The 23,813-nt window shown below is 38.6% G+C and overlaps 1 protein-coding gene across 3 annotated transcripts in view; it reads left to right on the top strand.

Annotated features, from left to right (window-relative positions):
- ITGB2 (integrin subunit beta 2) overlaps window positions 1-23,813 on the top strand; it is a 408,255-nt gene that overhangs the window by 206,604 nt on the left and 177,838 nt on the right. For all 3 annotated transcript variants that reach the window (XM_053698768.1, XM_053698767.1, XM_053698769.1), the window contains exons 6-7: window positions 14,404-14,574; window positions 18,777-19,018. In XM_053698768.1, the coding sequence (XP_053554743.1) occupies window positions 14,404-14,574; window positions 18,777-19,018 (413 nt within the window). The remainder of the gene's footprint in view (window positions 1-14,403; window positions 14,575-18,776; window positions 19,019-23,813) is intronic.

Raw genomic sequence — 23,813 nt, 5'->3', positions numbered from 1 at the left:
GAATTAATTTTGACCACTAGAGGGCATTAGTTCATGTGTTTCATATAGATAACATTGAGCTCATGCACATGAAGTGACCTAGGAGTGAGCAATGATTGGCTAAAATGCAAGTCTGTCAAAAGAACTGAAATAAGGGGCAGTCTGCAGAGACTTAGATGCAAGGTAATCACAGAGGTAAAATGTGTATTATTATAACTGTGTTAGTTATGCAAAACTGGGGAATGGGTAATAAAGGGATTATCTTTCTTTTTAAACAACATTTCTGGTGTTGACTGTCCCTTTAAGCAACTTTCTAATATACTTCTATTAGAAATTTTTCTTAATTCTCTTGGTATCTTTAGTTGAAAAAGCAGGAATTTAAGCATAGGAGTCGGCCCATTTTTGGTTCAGCAGCTGGGTAGCAATTTCTGATTGGTATCTAAATGTAGCCACCAATCAGCAAGTGCTACCCAGGTGCTGAACTAAAAATGGGCCGGCTCAGAAGCTTACATTTAAATAAAGATACCAAGAGAACGAAGAAAAATTGATAATAGGAGTAAATAAGAAAGTTGCTTAAAATTGCATGCTCTATCGTCATAAAAGTTTAATTTAGGCTAGACTATCCCTTTAAGGAGGTATTAAACTCAAAAATCGATCATTCATATAAGATTGTACAAGTCATTTTAGAAGATAGAGTATTGCCTTATTAAAATGACATTAAACACTAAGTGCCAGATTACGAGTGGAGCACTATCGTTTGTGCGTGAGCCATATTGAGTATTCCCGTTCATTTGCGTGCAAGTTAAATTGCGCCCGTATTACAAGTTGAAAAGAAATTCAAACTTGTGAGCGCAATTGCAATTTATGCTAGAATGATTACCCCAACCTCAGAGCTGTGGTTAACTGATTCGCAAAACAAAAAAGTGTCACAAAACACATCAAAATGATATAACAAAAGTACAGTTACACTCATAATAAATAAAAAATATTCAAAAAATATTGCACAAAAAAGTTACAAATTCTCAAAGAAGAAAAAAAAGACTGCAAAGGGCTTTAACATAGAGATACATACACATGTCTAAATATGCATATGCATGTATATATATATTTATATGTGTGTACATATGTATTTATGTATTCTTATGTGTATATATGTATTTACAGACATATATACACATATAAAAACATAAACACATATGTATATATATATATATAAGTGCATTGGAGCCCTTTGCAATCAAGTAAAAGCATATTCATGCAATATTCATATTTAATAAATGTTTTAACTATGCATTTACTGTAAATATTTGACATTCCAATGTTCTGCAAATATGGAAATAGGTTATAAGTATTTAGAAATAGATATTCCTATATATATATATATATATATATATATATATATATATATATATATATATATATATATATATATATATATATATATATACCTATAAATAATCATATATAAATAAATATATATATATATATATATATATATATATATATATATATATCAGAAGAGAGAGAACAACACCCCTGAGATAGAACAAAAGCTAGAATAACTGCTTGCACACATGCCCTTAGAGCAGAGCTGTCCAAACTTTTCATGTCGGCGACACACTTTTTAGCCCTACATCATTTCGTGACACGGTAATTCAGTTGTACTGGCAAACAGGAGGTTAAACTAACTTGTTTTAAGAGATACGGACACATACATAAATTATATAATAACGAAATGTATTTACAAGTAACAGAAAGTATGTGCAAGAATTAAAAAAAAGTTTAATATCACCAATAGCTACTTACTATTTTAATGTGATGTATGAGGTTGAAACAAAGGAACACAGTTTCTGAATATTTGGTAGAATATTAGATAAAGACACTCGAATTTCATCAGCAAGCATTTTTAAGCTTCCACTTCTTATCCATATATTAAGAGCAGAAGCAGCAATGCACTACTGGGAGCTAGCTGCAACCCCCCCACTGACTTCAGCTCAGCGTATAAGCTGCCGCCCTCGGTGAGTCTGATTGACTACTGCCCACGTTGCAAACACACTGCTGTCCCACTCACGGACTACCCATGCAGTCACGAGCCAATTAAGGAGACTACACGTGCAGTCAGGAGCCAATGTGCCGCCAAAGCCGCCAATTGGAATAGTTTCAGTTCCCACTGAGCTGCGGCAATAGGATAAGATGATCTGTGACCCCCTAGGTATCAATCACGTGTCAACCATGTGATATGCGTAGCAAGCAGGCGGAAAGTCAGAACCACCCCCCCCCAAAAAAAATAAAAATAATTAAATTTAAAAAAATTTGTGCTGAAGCAGGGACACACCTACACACTGCTGCCGACACACTAGTGTGTCCCGACACACAGTTTGGAAAGCACTGCCTTAGAGAGATACAACTGCACCTCACTGACAAGGCCCACAGAAGGCTGAAACGATTGTCTGGTGTTGTTGTTTTTCTTATTCAGAGAAGAATTTCCTGGTATTTTGGCACTGGACTGTCATTGGGCAGGGTCAGACTGATATGCTACAGGATATTTTTTCTCTGTGAAAAGGCATAGTGTGCTAAAAGAACGTGCACACTGAGTTGCAATAGAAATGAACAGGCATGGAAGTTTTTCTAGCTTTTGTTCTATCTCAGGGGTGCTGTTCTCTCTCTTCTGATAGATATATATATAGGTATAAATATATATTGTACCAAAAAACTATCATATATACGTCTGAGGAAGGGAATACGGTCCCCGAAACGTTACATTAAAGCATGTTTGTTTAAAAAGACCAGTGAGTGCATTCCATTGTTTAGAGTTATTGATTTGCTGTTTGCAACTTGGCAGCTGGATTTGAAGTGAGAGTGCTCTTCATTTGCTATCATATATATATATATATATATAAATATGTATTTCTTTCTTAAGACACGCTGAGTCCACGGAATCATCAATTACTGTTGGGAATATCACTCCTGGCCAACAGGAGGAGGCAAAGAGCACCACAGCAAAGCTGTTAAGTATCACTTCCCTTCCCACAATCCCCAGTCATTATCTTTGCCTTCAGTACAAGGAGGAGGTGAAGTTTAGGGTGGACAATTGGGAAGCGGATTTCCTGAGCAGACAAACTTTCCATCCCGGGGAGTGGGAACTCCATCCGGAAGTGTTCTCCAGGTTAACAACCAAATAGGGGTTACCGGAATTGGATCTAATGGCATCTCGTCAGAACGCCAAGCTCCCAAAGTACGGTTCAAGGTCGAGAGATCCTTAGGCCTTTCTGATATATGCTCTGGCAGTTCCTTGGAACTTCAGATTGGCATATATGTTTCCTCCGTTTGCTCTCCTTCCACGAGTCATTGCTCGAATCAAGCAGGAAAGAGCGTCAGTGATTCTAATAGCTCCCGCGTGGCCTCGCAGGATATGGTATGCAGATCTAGTAGAAATGTTGTCTCTTCCTCCGTGGAGACTTCCTCTGAAAAAGGACCTTCTACTTCAGGGGCCATTTCTTCATCCAAATTTCGTTTCTCTGAAGCTGACTGCTTGGAGATTAAACGCTTGATTTTAGCTAAGCGTGGTTTTTCCGAGTCAGTCATTGAGACCACGATTCAGGCTCATAAGCCTGTCACTAGGAAGATTTACCATAAGATATGGCGTAAAAATATCTTTACTGGTGTGAGTCTAAGGGATATTCTTGGAGTAGGGTCAGGATCCCAAGAATTTTGTCTTTTCTCCAGGACGGCCTGGAGAAGGGTTTGTCGGTCAGTACCCTGAAGGGTCAGATCTCGGTACTATCTATTTTGCTACATAAGCGTCTGGCGGACATTTCAGATGTGCAATCTTTTTGTCAGGCCTTGGTTAGAATCAGGCCTGTGTTTAAATCTGTTGCTCCACCTTGGAGCCTTAACCTTATTCTTAAAGTTTTGCAACAGGCTCAGTTTTTGCAGAGGCATTCCATAGATATTAAGTTATAATCTTGGAAGACTTTGTTTCTGACTGCTATCTTTTCTTCTCTGAGAGATTCTGAACTCTCAGCTTTGCAGTGTGAATCTCCTTATCTCATATTTCATGCAGATAAGGCAGTTCTTCTTATCAAGTTTGGTTTTCTTCCTAAGGTTGTCTCGGACAGAAATATTATTCATGAAATTGTTGTTTCTTCTCTTTGTCCTAATCCTTCTTCTCATAAGGGACATTTTGTTGTTGTGCGGGCTCTTAAGTTTTATTTGCAGGCGACTAAGGATTTTCGCCAGTCTTTAGCATTGTTTGTGTGTTTTTCTGGGAAACGCAAGGGTCAGAAATCTACAGCCACTTCTCTGTCTCTTTTGGTTGAGAGGTATTATTCGTTTGGCATATGAGACTGCTGGACAGCAGCGCTCTGAGAGAATCACAGCTCACTCCAAGAGGGCTGTTTCTTCTTCTTGGGTCTTCAAGAATGAGACAGAACAGATTTGCAAGGCGGCGACCTGGTCTTCTTTGCACACTTTTTCAAAATTTTATAAGTTGATACTTTTGCCTCGGATGAGGCTTCTTTTTGAAGAAAGGTACTTTCAGCGGTGGTGCCTTCTGTTTAAGTTACCTGTCTTGTCCCTCCCTAATCTTCCATGTCCTCTAGCTTGGGTATTGATTCCCAACAGTAATTGATGATTCCGTGGACTGACCGTGTCTTAGGAAAGAAAACAAAATTTCTGCTTACCTGATAAATTTATTTATTTCTAGACACGGTGAGTCCATGGCCCACCCCTTTATCAGGCAGTTTTTCTGTCTAAACCTCAGGCACCTCTACACCTTGTGTTATTTCCTTTCTCTCCTTTTCCTTCGGTCAAATGACTGAAGATTGTACATCCTAGAATTTGTACATCCTAGAAGTGGCCAAAGATTGACCATTAGAAATTTTTTCACATGTGATACAACTTATGCTGTGTATTTAATAAAGTATCCATGTTCCCTCATCTATATTAGAGAGATAGTCAAAGATAGAATGAATCAACACTGCTCCAATATTAGATGTGGGGACAAGGAAGCCCCTGCATCCCATCACTTTTTGGAAAAGGGACACAATGTAAGCCAACTCAGGTGGCAAATAATAGATCATGTAGACCCACAAAGAAAGGGAGGTGATCATGAGAAATTACTTAAACAGAAAGAAATGTACTGGATTAATAGGTTGGGGTCAATGGCCCCTAATTGCATGAATAGGGATTTTAAGTGGTCAGTATTCTGGTAAAATGGCTGAAACCAATATGTAGAAATCTTTTTAAAAATATAAGGTCTGTATCAAAGGTAGTAATGCAATTTTAAAGTTGATTAAAAATGTATGTATATAGTTATCAAATTATTTTAAGATAGAAATATATTGTAACAATGAATTTGCAACAATGAATTCATAATGATAATAGTCTTTTTATTAAAAGAGATGTAATAACTATTGAATGACACTAGATGGCGATCGATACCACAAATGAATGGCACCAAACTAAACAGTTTAAACTAAGCTTTTCAGTGTATTATGTGCAGGGATAGGCACAGACAAAGGCTGTGGCGGACATTTTCCAAAGTACAGACGTTAGTGAAGGACACCAAGGTACATTTGAAATTAAAAACATGGGGCACGATCCGATATGCAGCGTAGTTTGCGGCGCAAGTGAGGGAACCCCCGCCGCCCGCAGTTTCAGCTCGAAACTCGAGCTATCCAATATACGGCGCCGTCAGAGGCTAAAGTGCCGTAAGTCTGATAAACCAGCGATGTCCAGAAATCTGCGTAAGTACAAATTTCTGGAGTCGCCAGTGACTTACGGCACTTTAGAAACTGCCGGCGCCTACAAAACCTGACTAATTTATAAAATCACCCGTACTGTCTAACACGCCTCCCAAACATAGCCCGACACGTCTAACCCTCTATCCGCTATGCCCCCTCACTATCCTAATAATAAAAAATGTATTAACCCCTAAACCGCCGCTCCGGACCCCGCCGCCACCTAATAAAGTTATTAACCCCTAAACCGCCGCTCCCGGACCCCGCCGCCAGCTATATTAAATTTATAACCCCCTAAAGTGAGCGCCTTACACCGCCGCCATCTATTTTAAAATTATTAACCCCTAATTTAATCCCCCTACCCCGCCGCCACCTATATTAAATTATTTAACCCCTAATCTAATCCCCCTACCCCGCCGCCACCTATATTAAATTAATTAACCCCTAATCTAATCCCCCTACCCCGCCGCCAGCTATATTAAATTATTTAACCCCTAAAATACTAAACTATCCCTACCACTAAACCTAAGTCTAACCCTACAAATAGCCCTGAAAAGGGCTTTTTGCGTGGCATTACCCCAAAGTAAACTGCTCTATTGCCAGCCCTTAAAAGGGCTTTTTGCGGGGCATGCCCCAAAGAAAACTGCTCTTTTACCAGCCCTTAAAAGGGCTTTTGGCGGGGCTTTGTCACAAAGTAAACTGCTCTATTGCATCTAATCTAAATCCCCCTACACCGCCGCCACCTATAATAAATGTATTAACCCCTAATCTAATCCCCCTACACCGCCGCCACCTATATTAAACACATTAACCCCTAATCTAATCCCCCTACACCGCCGCCAGCTATATTAACTATATTAACCCTAATTATATTAGGGTTAATATAGTTAATATAGTTATTATATTATATATATTAACTATATTAACCCTAATTATATTAGGGTTAATATAGTTAATATCGTTATTATATTATATATATATTTTAAGTATAATAACCCTATCTAACTCTAACATCCCTAACTAAACTCTTATTAAAATAAATCTAATATTAATATTGTTAATTAAAATATTCCTATTTAAATCTAAATACTTACCTATAAAATAAACCCTAAGATAGCTACAATGTAATTAAAAATTACATTGTAGCTATTTTAGGGTTTATATTTATTTTACAGGTAACTTGGTATTTATTTTAACTAGGTACAATAGCTATTAAATAGTTAATAACTATTTAATAGCTACCTAGTTAAAATAATTACCAATTTACCTGTAAAATAAATCCTAACCTAAGTTACAAATACACCTACACTATCAATAAATTAAATAAACTACAAATATCTAGACTAAAATACAATTAAATAAACTAAACTAAATTACAAAAAAAACAAACACTAAATTACAAAAAATAAAAAAAAAGATTACAAGATTTTTAAGCTAATTACACCTAATAATAAAGCCCCCCAAAATAAAAAAAATTCCCTACCCTATTCTAAATTAAAAAAGTTAGCTCTTTTACCTTACCAGCCCTTAAAAGGGCCTTTTGCGGGGCATGCCCCAAAGAAAACTGCTCTTTTGCCTGAAAAAAAAACACAATACCAGAACTCTTCATCCGATCCGGGCGATGTCTTCAATCAAGCGGCAGTGAATTCTTCTTCCATCCGGGCGATGTCTTCAAGCAAGCGGCAGAGAGTCTTCTTCCATCAGGCGATGTCTTCAAGCAAGCGGCAGAGAGTCTTCTTCCATCCGGCGATGTCTTCAAGCAAAGCGGCATCTTCAATCTTCTTTCTTCGCTCCTCCGCCGCGGAGCATCCATCCGGCACGACGACTTCCCGACGAATGAGGTACCTTTAAATGACGTCATCCAAGATGGCGTCCGTCGAATTCCGATTGGATGATAGGATTCTATCCGCCAATCGGAATTAAGGTAGAAAAATCTGATTGGCTGATTCAATCAGCCAATCAGATTCAAGTTCAATCCGATTGGCTGATTGGTTCAGCCAATCGGATTGAACTTGAATCTGATTGGCTGATTCAATCAGCCAATCAGATTTTTCTACCTTAATTCCGATTGGCGGATAGAATCCTATCATCCAATCGGAATTCGACGGACGCCATCTTGGATGACGTTATTTAAAGGTACCTCATTCGTCGGGAAGTCGTCGTGCCGGATGGATGCTCCGCGGCGGAGGAGCGAAGAAAGAAGATTGAAGATGCCGCTTTGCTTGAATACATCGCCGGATGGAAGAAGACTCTCTGCCGCTTGCTTGAAGACATCGCCCGGATGGAAGAAGACTTCACTGCTGCTTGATTGAAGACATCGCCCGGATCGGATGAAGAGTTCTGCCCGGCTGGGTGAATACAAGGTAGGGAGATCTTCAGGGGGGTAGTGTTAGGTTTATTTAAGGGGGTTTGGGTTAGATTAGGGGTATGTGGGTGGTGGGTTGTAATGTTGGGGGGTGGTATTGTGTTTTTTTTTTCAGGCAAAAGAGCAGTTTTCTTTGGGGCATGCCCCGCAAAAGGCCCTTTTAAGGGCTGGTAAGGTAAAAGAGCTAACTTTTTTAATTTAGAATAGGGTAGGGACATTTTTTTTATTTTGGGGGGCTTTATTATTTTATTAGGGGGCTTAGAATAGGTGTAATTAGCTTAAAAATCTTGTAATCTTTTTTTTATTTTTTGTAATTTAGTGTTTGTTTGTTTTGTAATTTAGTTTAGTTTATTTAATTGTATTTTAGTTTAGATATTTGTAGTTTATTTAATTTATTGATAGTGTAGGTGTATTTGTAACTTAGGTTAGGATTTATTTTACAGGTAAATTGGTAATTATTTTAACTAGGTAGCTATTAAATAGTTATTAACTATTTAATAGCTATTGTACCTAGTAAAAATAAATACCAAGTTACCTGTGAAATAAATATAAACCCTAAAATAGCTACAATGTAATTTTTAATTACATTGTAGCTATCTTAGGGTTAATTTTATAGGTAAGTATTTAGATTTAAATAGGAATATTTTAATTAATAATATTAATATTAGATTTATTTTAATAAGAGTTTAGTTAGGGATGTTAGAGTTAGATAGGGTTATTATACTTAATATATATATAATATAATAACGATATTAACTATATTAACCCTAATATAATTAGGGTTAATATACTTAATATATATAATAACTATATTAACTATATTAACCCTAATATAATTAGGGTTAATATAGTTAATATAGCTGGCGGCGGTGTAGGGAGATTAGATTAGGGGTTAATGTGTTTAATATAGGTGGCGGCGGTGTAGGGGGATTAGATTAGGGGTTAATACATTTATTATAGGTGGCGGCGGTGTAGGGGGATTTAGATTAGATGCAAAAGAGCAGTTTACTTTGTGACAAAGCCCCGCCAAAAGCCCTTTTAAGGGCTGGTAAAAGAGCAGTTTTCTTTGGGGCATGCCCCGCAAAAAGCCCTTTTAAGGGCTGGCAATAGAGCAGTTTACTTTGGGGTAATGCCACGCAGAAAGCCCTTTTCAGGGCTATTTGTAGGGTTAGACTTAGGTTTAGTGGTAGGGATAGTTTAGTATTTTAGGGGTTAAATAATTTAATATAGCTGGCGGCGGGGTAGGGGGATTAGATTAGGGGTTAATTAATTTAATATAGGTGGCGGCGGGGTAGAGGGATTTGATTAGGGGTTAAATCATTTAATATAGGTGGCGGCGGGGTAGGGGGATTAGATTAGGGGTTAAATAATTTAATATAGGTGGTGGTGGGGTAGGGGGATTAGATTAGGGGTTAAATAATTTAATATAGGTGGCGGCGGGGTAGGGGGATTAGATTAGGGGTTAAATAATTTAATATAGGTGGCGGCGGTATAGGGGGATTAAATTAGGGGTTAATAATTTTAAAATAGATGGCGGCAGTGTAAGGGGCTCACTTTAGGGGGTAGGTAAGGTAGATGGCGGCGGTGTAAGGGGCTCACTTTAGGGGGTAGTTTAATATAGTTGGTGACGGTGTAGGGGGATCACATTAGGGGGTAGTTAATGTAGGTGGCGGCGGGGTCCAGGAGCGGCGGTTTAAGGGTTAAATATTTTATTAGGGATTGCGGCGGAGGATCGCGGTTGACAGGTAGATAGACATTGCGCATGCGTTAGGTGTTAGGTTTTATTTAGCAGATCGCGGGTGACAGGTAGATAGACATTGCGCATGTGTTAGGTGTTAGGTTTATTTTGTAGCGAGTTTAGGGAGTTACGGAGCTCCAATAGACAGCGTAAGGCTTACTATGGCTGCTTTTTGTGGCGAGGTGAAAATGGAGTAAGATTTCTCCATTTTCGCCACGTAAATCCTTACGCTGTATATTGGATACCAAACTGCGCTGGTTTGGTATACCTGCCTATGGTCCAAAAAATTACGGGCGACGGCAGAAATATACGAGCGTAACTTCTAGTTTACGCCGTATATAGGATACCAAACCAGCGCAAATTTCAGCGTCGCCGGCATTTGCGGGCGACGCTGCATATTGGATCGGGCCCATGATGTTATAGTGCTTGGTGTTATTATACTTATGCAGATACCACTAGTCCTATAACCAGCCCTCTTTTGGCTATACCCATGTGCCAGTGTCACTACTGTGTCATTATATAGTGCTGGGTGTTATTATACTGATGCAGACACCACTGATCCTATAGCCAGCCCTCCTCTGGCTATACCCATGTGCCAGTGTCACTACTGTGTCATTATATAGTGCTGGGTGTTATTATACTGATGCAGATACCACTGACCCTATAACCAGCCCTTGTCTGGCTATACCAATGTGCCAGTGTCACTACTGTGTCATTATATAGTGCTGGGTGTTATTATACTGATGCAGATACCACTGATCCTATAGCCAGCCCTCCTCTGGCTATACCCATGTGCCAGTGTCACTACTGTGTCATTATATAGTGCTGGGTGTTATTATACTGATGCAGATACCACTGATCCTATAGCCAGCCCTCCTCTGGCTATACCCATGTGCCAGTGTCACTACTGTGTCATTATATAGAGCAGGGTGTTATTATACTGATGCAGATACCACTGACCCTATAACCAGCCCTTGTCTGGCTATACGCATGTGCCAGTGTCACTACTGTGTCTTTGTATAGAGCTGGGTGTTATTATACAGATGCAGATACACATCCAGTATTTCACTCTGGCTTTATTTATTCCATAACTTATCACCCAATATCGCTAGCAGTCTCTTGACAAGTCACTAACTTTATTCACACTACATATTTTTTTTATTCCTATTATTTAATCAGAAAGAAAAGATATACTAAGTTTGTGGCGGACACTGCAAGGGCTAGTCACGGACACCAGTGTACCTGTGTACAGACACCTTGCCTATCCCTGATTATGTGTATTGCATGGTTAAGTGATATTTATCACGAATAATTGCAGTTTTTTTGTCAAAAAAATACATTTTTAATATTACTGGTGCTGTGGACATTTACATTTGTGGATTATTGTCAGGTGGAACAGGCAGTTTCATGGTCTATACGAGCACAGGATTTCTTTCCAGCAGCTGTTCTAAACACGTAGGGATTGTGGGAAGGGAAGTGATACTTAACAGTTTTGCTGTGGTGCTCTTTGCCTCCTTCTGCTGGCCAGGAGTGATATTCCCAACAGTAATTGATGATTCCGTGGACTCACCGTGTGTAGAAAGAAATACATTTATCAGGTAAGCATAAATTTTGTTTTATGAATAAATAGAACATATTCTTCTATGTGAAGAACATTGGAATGTGAAATATTCATATTTTTATGTCGGGTTAGCGCACTTGAGAATATGTTTGGGTAAGCACGAGAGTGGGGAGTTAGGTTTTTTTTCCACTTTTTTTTCTCCATTGACTTCTATAAGGAAATAGGTTATTGTGCAAAATATTAAAATTGTTTTTTTTTGCACGCATCAGGTTAGTGCTTCAGTGATAACCTTTTTACTTTTAACTTGTAATACGAGCACAAGTTTGATTTGTTGGCCCTTTATAATTATATTTCATCATTTTGCTGTCAATAGTTGAGGCTTTTTTTTTTAGACATAACAGCTGCCGACAGCTAAGATCACATTCAATTTGTGATCAAGACATAACATACTCAAATTTGTTTAATTATATCACAAATTTGTTTAAACTAATGTACTGTGTAAGTAATTATTTACCCTTAATTTAAGCAAAGCTAATATATTGCTGCAAGTGGAGAACGTGAGCGGTTCATATTGGGGAAACTCTCATCTTCACTACCACACACATCACAGAAATATCTGTTTTTTTAAAAAAGCTGTAAAACTTTTTAGAATCCCTCCTTATAAAACAAATATAATAAAATAAACTATGATCATTATTATGAATATTTATAAAAGACCAATATTTTCTGCAGAGTATTACAATGCTTTTGTTTTATGGGTCACATTATAGTCCCAATCAATTTATTTTTGGCTGTGGTGAGCACTTAATAAATGTATTTGTTATGTTTTTTTAAAGGAAATGCTAAAGATATCTTCCTTACCATGCCTCGGTTTACATATTTGATATTGTAGCCAACTAATTGGGCCACAAATCAGTGGTCAGAATTTTGCACAGATGCATACACATGATTTCAGCCATTGCTAAGTGTGAGGTTAAAGGCACTGATATTTGTAGCTATAAAAACCTAGAATATTGCAGGTCTAAGAGACTGTTCTCTATATCGGTAGTGGTTGTTAGAAATCTAACAGTATGTGGCCCTCCTGCAAGGTTAAACTGCGCCTTATGAATTTTAAATAAATCGTAGTATAGAGCAGTTCTACAGTTTTACACATGAAATTTAATGTCTAGAAGAATTGAATTTTCTTGGAATAAAAAAAATCTAAATCATATTATCCCATAAATTAGTTAATACAAATGAAATAACGTATTATGCATTCATTATTTATTTTGTTTTCTTATGATGTAAAAAATGTGCTTTTCCCACACTGCCTAAGCATGCCAGAGATTGCCTAATCCAGTTTTGTGTACTACACAGTGACTGCTTAGTGCACAAATCTGTTTTAATTTAAGTTTTATTGGCCACAATAGTAAGAGATAGGGTTGTCATATTTGCACTTTAAATGAGGACACCTATTAAAAATACATATGTCAGGGTTCTTTTAATGGAACATTATTTCAAAACATTTAATTAAACAGCTCCTGGCATGTAATTTTCATAAGAGTCCTCCTCTAAAGCAACAATATGGCAACTCTAATGGAAAGTAAGATATGCAGCGGCTTTAAACAAATTCAGCATTTTGCAACATGCTCAGGTTACAGAAATTTCTTTCAGACCTCTCTAGTGGGTGTGAAACAGGCACAGTTTTTACAGTAAATGTATATTTGATTGGTGAAAGTAAATAAATCCCACAGCAGATCAAACAGATATTAAAGTTTCTAGATTTTTCCAATGAGAACAGATGAGTTGGCTTCAAATTGTTGTTTGCAGCTGTGGACACATAAAAATAAAATAAAAAGATAATTACATGTAAAGATCCCTTTTGCAAGGTTAGATAAAGCCAAAAGCCTCTGTTTTTTTTTTCTCTGTTCACAAAATATGCATTTCAGTGATTATGGCAACTTTAGCTCAGGACTGGATGTAAATGTATAATGCAACCTATTTAAACATTTTCACTTAAGCACACTTTTTAAAGGGATAGTTTAGTCAAAATTAAACTTTCATGATTCAGATAGAGCATGCAATTTTAAGCAACTTTCTAATTGACTCCTATTATCAATTTTTTTCGTTCTCTTGGTATGTTTATTTGAATGTAAACTAAGGAGCCGTACCGTTTTTAGTTCAGCACCTGGGTAGCACTTGCTGATTGGTGGCTACATTTAGACACCAATCACAAAGTGCTACCCAGGTGCTGTACCAAAATAGGCTGGCTCCTAAGCTTACATTCTTGCCTTTTCAAATAAAGATACCAAGAGAAAGAATAAAAATTGATAATAGGAGTACATTTAAAAGTTGATTAAAATTGCATGCTCTATCTCACTGGTTTTCAAACCTGTCCTCAGGCCTCCCCAACAGTCCAGGTTTTGTGGATAACCTTGGGTGAGAGCAGGTAAAATAACCACGTTTATTAATCAGCTGATTGTTTCACCTGTGCACCAGTTCAGATATCCACAAAATGTGGCCTGTTAGAGAGGCCTGAGGGCAGGTTAGAAAACCAGTGCTCTATCTAAATCATGAAAGTTTAATTTTAACTAGACTATCCCTTTAAGTGTCAGTGGAAAGCACTAGAAGCAGCTATGCCTTTCTAAAAAGCACTTAAAAGTGATCTTGTTCCCCCTCCCCCAATTATTTAAATAAGTTTCTTTTATTTCCCTGACATAAATGTCTGTTTATGGGGATATTCTACAGTACACATGCTGTGTATTTAGGGTTCCTTTAAGGATGACAGATAAATAGATGGTAATGAAAGGAACATAAAGTTGTCTGCTGCCTATATTTATATCTAGCACTACTTCAATGAAACTGAAACTCAAATAACTTACACTGAAACGTTTCAAGGTGAGCCTATCAGTGTTTTGTGATTTGTGTTACCTTGGTACATTATTATGGGCTTCTCAGTGAGTTGTTTGATCCAGGTGTTAATTTATATGTTTTTATACATATTACATCTTATTTTCTTCCATTTCCATGTTACCTCCAGGCAAACCTGCTTCCTTTGACATAAAGTTCAGACGGGCAGAGGGTTATCCAGTAGACCTTTACTACTTGATGGACCTGTCTTACTCTATGGAAGATGATCTTCAGAATGTGAAGAAATTGGGGAGTGAACTCCTTAAAGCCTTGAACAACATCACCAAGTCAGCACAGATAGGTAATCATTTGTCTAATGTTCTTTATTAAAGGGATATGAAACCCACATTTTGTCTTTCATGATTCAGATAGAGCATGCAGTTTTAAGCAACTTTCTCATTTACTCCTGTTATCAATTTTATTTGTTCTCTTGCTATCTTTATTTGAATAGCAAGAATTTAAGCTTAGAAGCCAGTCCATTTTTGGTTCAGAACCTGGGTTACGCTTGCTGATTGGTGGCTAAATGTAGCCACCAATCAGCAAGCGCTATCCAGGATGCTGACTGCTGAATCAAAAATGGGCCGGCTCCTTAGCTTAGATTTATGTTTTTTTTCAAATAAAGATACCAAGAAAACGAAGAAAAATTGATATTAAGAGTAAATTAGAAAGTTGTTTAAAATCGCATGCTCTATCTGAATCATGAAAGAAAAAAAAAAATTGGTTTTAGTGTCCCTATAACTCACATTATAATATATAAGATGAGACAAACTGAACCTGTCATGCAATTCATTTATAGTAAGCAGTCAGTATATAGTACAGTATGATTTATAGTCAAAGTATACTGCTACAAGTTTAACTTCTTGCAGCCTGAATTCCTACGTATGATCCTGCCTGAAAACCAGAATGAGTTTATTATTATTACTACAACTTTTACAGCTTGCTTCTTGCCTCTTTGGTTTTGAGATCTGGTTATCGATAAAGATTTGATTTTAAAGACTGCATATTTTAAAAAAACATTCCACATTTTTGCATGAATAATATTTTGAAGGTGTTTAATTTGCACCTACTGGAATAAAAACCTTAACAATCCTAACATATAAGTTTAGTGTGTCCTTAGTGTAAACACAAACAGAACCAAACTATGGGCCCCATTACATATGCGGCGTCGCGCGCAAAAGCCGGCGACACTGGTTTTTGTGCGGTTTTGGTATCCAATATACAGCGCCGCATATAAATGTGGCACGTATATTTCACCTGTCACCCGCAATTTTTACTCCCATAAGCTAACATGGGACTGTGTCGCAAATCGGTATCCAATATTCAACGCAAGGACTTACGTGGCGAAAATTGAGAAATCTTACTCCATTTTCACCTCGCCACACAAAGGCAGCCGCAGCAGGCCTTGTGCTGAGTATGGGAGCACTGTAACTCTCGAAACTGCCTTAAAAAAAAACTAACACCTAACGCATGCGCAATATCTATCTACCTGTCAACCACAATCCCCCACCGCAATAACTAATAAAGTGTTTTAACCCCTATATCCACCATCAAATCCACACCACAACTACAAATAAAGTATTAACTCCTATATCCGCCAACCCCAACATCGCAAACTACCTAATAAAACTATTAACCCCTAAACCGCCAAAGCCCACAACGCAATAAACCTATTAAAGTATTAACCCCTAAACCGCCAAAGCCCACAGTGTAAATAAATAATTAAATTACTAACCCCCCTAACCTAACACCCCCTAAATGAACCCGAATTACCTAAATTACAAAATACTAAAGTTACTAACTATTAAAATAAAAAAACCTAACACTACTTAAAACCCCCCAGAAAAACTAAGTATAAATTAAAGGGACAGTCTAGTCAAAATTAAAATTCTGGTGTAGACTGTTTAAGCTACGATTAAAGAAAATAAAAAATATAAGATTACAGAAAATAAAAAACAAAATTATCAAATTTTAAAAAATTATACCTAATCCCTATAAAAATAAAAAAGCCCCCCAAAATAAAAACACCCCGTACTCTAAGAATAAACTACCAGTAGCCCTTAAAAGGGCTTTTTGCAAGGCATTGGCCCAAGATAAACAGCTCTTTTACAGTCAAAATACACAAAGTCCCTCCTAACAGTAAAACCCCCCACCCACCAAGCCCCCCAAAATAGAAGAACCTAACACTAAAAAACCTAAACTACTCATTGCCCTGAAAAGGGCATTTGTTTGGGCATTGCCCTTAAAAGGACATTTAGCTCTTTTACAAAGTGTCCACCCCAATCTAAATTAAAAAAAAACCTAAGTCTAACCCCCAGGTTGGTACTCACCGTTCCTGAAGTCCGGCGGAGAAGGTCCTGTCCCATGCGGTGAAGTCTTCTTCCAAGCGGCGACCTCTTCTTTCTTCTTCCAGCAACAATCCGGTGTGTAGCGGAGGGCGGAGTTGAAGACCGATGACCGCGGAGCTGAAGACCAGCGACCCTGGAACTCAAGACAGGCAACTGTGGAGCCATGGAGCGTGGAGGATCCTCTTCGTATGATCGCCGCCATACACTGGATAGTGAATTCAAGGGAATCGATTAAAAATGGCATCCTTTGAATACCTATTGGCTGATTTGATTCTTCAAATTCAAATCAGCCAATAGGATGAGAGCTACTGAAAATCTATTGGCTGATTTGAATAGGCAATAGAATTTCAGTAGCTCTCATCCTATTGGCTGATTTGAATTTGAAGAGTCAAATCAGCCAATAGGAATTCAAGGGACGCCATTTTTAATCGCGTCCCTTGAATTCACTATCCAGTGTACGGATCCTCCACGCTCCATGGTTCCACGGTCAACCGGTCCATCAGTTCCAGGGTCGCCGGTCTTCAGTTCCAGGGTGGTGGTCTTCAGTTCCAGGGAAAGAGGAAGAAGAAAGAGAAAGAAGAGGTCGCCGCTTGGAAGAAGACTTCACCGCATGGAACAGGACCTTCTCCGCCGGACTTCAGGAACGGTGAGTACCAACCTGGGGGTTAGACTTTTTTTTAAGTTTTTTTTTAAATATTTTTTTTTTTTATTTAGATTAGGGTGGTCACTTTGTAAAAGAGCTAAATGCCCTTTTAAGGACAATGCCCAAACAAATGCCCTTTTCAGGGCAATGGGTAGTTTAGGTTTTTTAGTGTTAGGTTCTTTTATTTTGGGGGGTTTGGTGGGTGGGGGGTTTTACTGTTAAGGGGGAACTGTGTATTTTGACTGTAAAAGAGCCTGTTTATCTTGGGGCAATGCCCTGCAAAAAGCCCTTTTAAGGGCTACTGGTAGTTTATTCTTAGATTAGGGGGTGTTTTTATTTGGGGAGCTTTTTTATTTTCATAGGGATTAGGTATAATTTTTTAAAATTTGATTATTTTGTTTTTTATTTTCTGTAATTGTAGCTTAAAGGGACAGTCTACACCAGAATTTAAATTTTAGCTAGACTGTCCCTTTTATTTATACTTAGTTTTTTTTTATTTTTAAAGTAGTGTTAGGTTTTTTTATTTTAATAGTAACTTTAGTATTTTGTAATTTAGGTAATTTGGGTTCATTTAGGGGGTGTAAGGTTAGGTGGCCTAGTAATTTATTTATTTGCGTTGTGGGCTTTGGCGGTTTAGAGGTTAATACTTTAATAGGTTTATTGCGCTGGTGGCTTTGGCGGTTTAGGGTTTAATACTTTCATAGGTAGTTTGCGTTGTGGGTTTTGGCGGTTTATGGGGTTAATACTTGAATAGGTAGTTTGCGTTGTGGGTTAATGGCGGATTAGGGGTTAATAGTTTTAATAGGTAGTTTTGCGATTTTAGGGTTGGCGGATTTAGGGGTTAATATTTTAGTTATTACTTGCAGTTTTGGTTTGATGGCGGATATAGGGGTTAATAATTTAATTATTACTTGCGGTGTGGGTTTGATGGCGGATATAGGGGTTAATAATTTAATTATTACTTGCGGTGTGGGTTTGATAGCGGATATAGGGGTTAATAGTTTAATTAGGCATATTGCATTGTGGGGGGGGTTTGTTGGATTGGGGTTAATACTTTTATTAGTTCCGATGTGGGTTTGATGGCGGATATAGGGGTTTAAGTGTCGGATTTATTTTTGGGAGGCGGGTTAGACTTTTATGGGAGATTTGATATTTTTTTATTTTTCTTAGGCACCGGCAGTTTCTAAAGCACCGTAAGTCACTAGCGACTCTAGAAATTTGTATTTACGCTAATTTCTGGACATCGCTAGTTTATCCGACTTACCGCACTTTATGAACTGCCGGCGGGGTTTATTGGATACCCCGATGTGCGAGGTAAAATTACGGGCGGCGTTGGTTGCAGCTCTTGTGCTGAAGCCTGCGCCGTATATGTAATCTCGCCCCATGGTTTTAAGTACATACATGTAATAATTTGGACACATTAAATATTGGGAAGAATGGCAGTGTTTAGCATATATGCATAGAATTGTAATATGTGCAAGCAGTAGCTAATTTTGAGTGTGAATTCTTTGTCAGGATTTGGCTCTTTTGTGGATAAAACCGTGCTTCCTTTTGTGAACACCCACCCAGAGAAACTGAAGAGACCATGTCCCACTAAAAATGTTAACTGTCAGCCACCATTCTCATTCAAACATATCCTTAAACTGACAGCAGATGGGAATGAGTTTCAAAAACAAGTTGGGCAGCAAGAAATCTCTGGGAATCTTGACTCCCCTGAGGGAGGTTTGGATGCAATGATGCAGGTGGCAGTTTGTGGGGTGAGTAAAATAATTTGTTGCACTGCAGTTACAGAGTTGCCAACTGTCCCATTTTTTCCAGGACAGTAACTTTTTTTGCTTCCTGTTCCTGCCTTTTAAGCTTGTCCCTTGTTCAATTCAGTCTGTATATAGTTTATGAATATTGTGTTCAGTGCAGTACTCCCACCACAGAGGATTAGTCTCATTGCTTAAAATATGTTGTTTTTCTGCAGTTTCTGTGGTCTTCTGTTACATTGAAGTTTAGCAGTTTGAGGTCAGGTAAGGAAAAGCCATGAAATGTAATATATAATACCAGGGAGGCTCAATAGTGTTGTGCACATTGTAACGTGTAATTTCCTCCATGTATATATACTGAGGCTTTGCTTAGCAGGACTGGAACTGAAATTCACAGGACATTAAAAAATTCAGATTTACTGAAGCATTCTATGGTCTATAACCAATTGTCCACAATCACTGCTGCAGCAAAGATAAAAACATGAATAGTTACCTCATAAAATGTCACCTGCTTGTGAAACTTTCAATAGTGTCTTAGCAAGTCCTTAACATATCTGCATATATTGTTCTCAGCTGCCTCATGACAGCAGTTAGCAGGTTAAACATATTATTATATATACTGTACATCTATATTAACTAGGGTGTTCTGCATTTTCCTGCTATACAGATGATGAAGGGTTAATAATTTAACCCTTGCTTGCTTATTTTGGTACTTGCTGTAAAGTTATTCTTCCTATGTCAATTATGACCTTGAGTTTATAAGGAGCTTGATGCTTTAACATTAAAGGGCTATAACAGTGTATAAAGAAAATGCTCTAATATGTTAGTCATTTTCTTATTGCACTATTACTTGCATATAGCCATGTGTAAAACACCTGCAAAGTGGTTAAACACATAATTAAAGTCCGTTCCAGAGCTGCTAAACACATCTGGTGAGCCAATGACAAAAGATAAATGTGTGTAGCTAGCTCCCATTAAAGCTTTGCTTCAGCTGAGGATTGGATTGTACATATCCTTTTTAACAAAGTTACCCAAGAGAACTAAGTAGAAGTGAATGTAAAAATGACATTCTTTGCTTAAATCATGAAAGTTTCATCTTTCCTGTCCCTTTTTTTAATTATACTAGTAGAATTTTATGTGCTTGTTTTGGGGGTCAATCGTTGTGGGCGAAGCTATGCAAACCATACATGGGTGTGGCTCTGCTGCAAAGTGTCCCTGGAATTTTTTTTACAAGTGTTGGCAACTATGCAGTTTAGGTATGGTAAACATATAATCCTACAGCCATCAAATCTTATCTTGTTTTCTGCAATGTGGTTTCAGTAGCTAAACTCTACGCACAGCTTGTCTTATTTTGAGGAGCCAGTCTAGGCTTTCTTCTGGAGAAGACAAGGCTAGCCAGAGGTCATTATGTTGGTATAAACTGCATCAGTGGCGTCACTAGGGTTGGTGTCACCCGGTGCGGTAAGTTATGGTGTCACCCCCCCCCCCCCCCAGAAAGCAGACACGCACAAAAACACAGGCAAACACACATACAAAACTCAGACACACTTAAAACATACTCAGATGCACACACAAACACTCGGAAACACACTCAGACACACACACACACACACAAAAACTCAGACACACACTTACAAAATATGTAAACTGCACTGCATTAATTATAAAGCTCATGCCTAGAGCTGCTCCCTGGCTCAGCAGAGCATCAAATGAAAGATAAACAGAGCACTCTAAAAATAAATCACTAAAGAAAAGTTTTAGGTGCAAACTATGAAAATTCAACTCTCTGACTCTGTTCCAAGTCTGTCAGTGCACAGCCCCGGGCCGCGTGCCTACCGCTTCTTATGGCCAATCACCTCTGCACTCTGCCCACCCCCAGACCCCCGCCCGCCCTCCTACCTGTTCAGTGTGCACTTAGTGTACCGTAACCGTAATGGTCTGGTGGGCATCATACGTGGCTCCTTCACTTTAAAGACAGTGTCAAACAGTCATGCGGTCAGGTGCCAGGCATCCCCTCATGATTTGCCAGTTCCCGTTTAGAGAGACAGCACAGCAGTGAGTGACTCCACTGCTCCACATGTCACTGAGCAGTGAGCACAGATAGGCAGGAAGGTTTAGGCTAGCAGCGCAACTTTGCAAGCCCCACGGCACACCCACAACATTCATAGCGAAATTGGGCAGGGGAGAAGCAAAGTACAAACAAGCAAAAGCAGCCGGGAAAACTATTTGTTGAAATTGCAGCACTGGCTCAAGGGGCAAAAAAATTGTGTGTCTACATCTTCCCCAGTCCCACCAATGTTCACAAATGCCAGCCCCTCTAATAAAAAAAATCTATGCATCTCAACATTGTATTTCTTTGAATTTCAATAAAATTCAAAAAAAAAAAAAAAAATTTTTTTTGGTGTCACCCCCTGGTGGGTATCACCCGGGTGCGGCCCGCCCCCCCCCTAGTGACGCCACTGAACTGCATTATTTTGCAGTTATCTACTGAAGCCAAATAGATGTTGATATGTAGCCGGTTAAGTGATGAGAAGTCTGCAGAGTGCATTTCCAGCTCTGAGAATTCCACAATTTTCAGAACTAATCAATCTATTTTCATATTTAAATATTCAAGTTATTTTACTATATAACAGTAAACATTTTATATTAAAATCTCAAGTTGTTTACTGTCTCTTTAATGGTTCTAGAAGTACATTTGTCAGCTCAGGATTTGCATTTGAATCAGGATACATGTACATCTCCATTAACTGATACATTAACTCCAAATGGAGCTTGATGCCCCTGTTTCCGTGCGAGCCTTGAGGCTCACTGAATACAGTAGTTATGAAGCAGCGGTCTAAAGACTGCTGCTCCATAACTGGCCCGCTGCCTCTGAGGCTGGGGTCTTCAATCCGCCCGAGCCTATACGATCGGGCTGATTGACACCCCCTGCTAGTGGACGATTGGCCACAAATCTACAGGGGGAGGCATTGCACAAGCAGTTCACAAGAACTGCTTGTGTAATTATAAATGCCGACTGCGTATGCTGTCAGCATTTATCGTTTTGCAGCGGACATGATACGCTACATTGTAACATGTCCGCTCGAACTTTCATAAATTGACCCTATGGTTTTAGAATGTTAAAGTAAAATGTCATTCTATTTTTGGTTTATTATTATTATTATTAACTAGGCGATAAGCCTGCCCACAGGGCAGTCTATTTATTTTTTAAGCTACAGGTGTAGCAACACCATATTTTTAGGGACTGCTGTCCTAAATATATGAAAAATATTTTATATATATAATAAGCTACAGGTATAGCAACACCCTATTTGATCACACTTATTATATATATATATATTAAAGCTACAGGTGTAGTGACACTGTATTTAATTAACATATTAAATACTAAACTGCAAGAAAAACACAACGCAAAAATCTAATTTAAACAATTAACCTCTAAGCCGCCAACCCACACCCAGAACGCAAAGTATTTTTTCTAAAAACTAACCCCCTAATCCCCTATAAATTAACACTAATTAAATTTAATTTTTCTTCTTAATACGGGGAGAGTCCACAGCTGCATTCATTACTTCTGGAAATACTGAACCTGGCCACCAGGAGGAGGCAAAGACACCCCAGCCAAAGGTTTAAATACCTCCCCCACTTCCCTCATCCCCCAGTCATTTTTTGCCATTCGTCACAGGTCGTTGGCAGAGAAGTGTCAGAAGATTACGAAGTAGTCTCTTATGGAGGGTAGTACTCAGTGAAAGCATTGATGAAAGTTAGAGTCCGGAGATGCAGGGAGAGTCTTTCTGCGAAACCATCCTGACTCATATTAACAGCTCCATAATCTATCAGCGTTGACGAGTTTCGCTGCCTGCTTTCTTAACTCAAGTCCATGCCAGAAGCGCTGCTACAATCTGTCAAACTTGAAGGACCGTGTTACTGTTCCACTTCCACGGCATAGATTCCAGTAAGATTGTTTCATTCTTTACACATATTGCAAACGTTAGAAGATAGGGTCACATTGTGGCTCCTTTTATCTATATGGAATAAAGGGTTAATATCTCCTGAGGGGGATTAAGAACAGTTGGGTTTAATCATATATGCTTTATTTGATTTATGCTGCTTTATGTGTAAGATGTTTATGCGCTCATAGGCCGAGATGGAACATACAGGTTTCACTTTCACTTTGAAGGTTGCACAGCTTAAAAGCTTGGCGCGCTTTTTCTTATAGCAGGGACGGTCCTGCATTGTGCACCATGTGACCGGAATGGTCGAGGCTTCCAATCCTTTTTATTGACCGAGTTACTACCGTAGAGGCTTTTTATCTCTGTTATGTCTGGGTCATGGGAGGTGATGAGTGCCCCAGCCATTGAGGGTATAAAGGTGCCGTTTTTTAATTAAAATAAAATCGTTTTTTTTTCTTAGTCCTCCGCATATCGTACTTTAGCTACGGAGGATTTGGATTCATTAGAGGGTTCTCCCTCTATTTCATAGAGTAATGCCTGTTTCTATTGTGAGGGAGCGCTAGAATATCCACCCTCTCAATTATGTTCCATATGCCTTGATAAGGGGATTATATCAAATAAGGTTGACATGTTTGATACCACTGAACCGCCCACCTCTGAGGAGTTCGCGTCCAGTGAGGTGCACGCCCTATATGCATCTTTATATACACATGCAGCTTCCCATTGCACTGCTAATCCTCCATCTGGAGGGGGGCTTTTTTCACCAGACATTATTGCGCAGTTTTAAACGGTGGTGTCTGCGGCCATTAGTGCTTTCCCTCGCACTGCTAAGCACAAGCAAAAGGTTA

Source organism: Bombina bombina, chromosome 1 (assembly GCF_027579735.1).
Source record: "Bombina bombina isolate aBomBom1 chromosome 1, aBomBom1.pri, whole genome shotgun sequence".
Classification (NCBI taxonomy): domain Eukaryota; kingdom Metazoa; phylum Chordata; class Amphibia; order Anura; family Bombinatoridae; genus Bombina; species Bombina bombina.
This window is presented reverse-complemented; position numbering and strand designations above follow the sequence as displayed.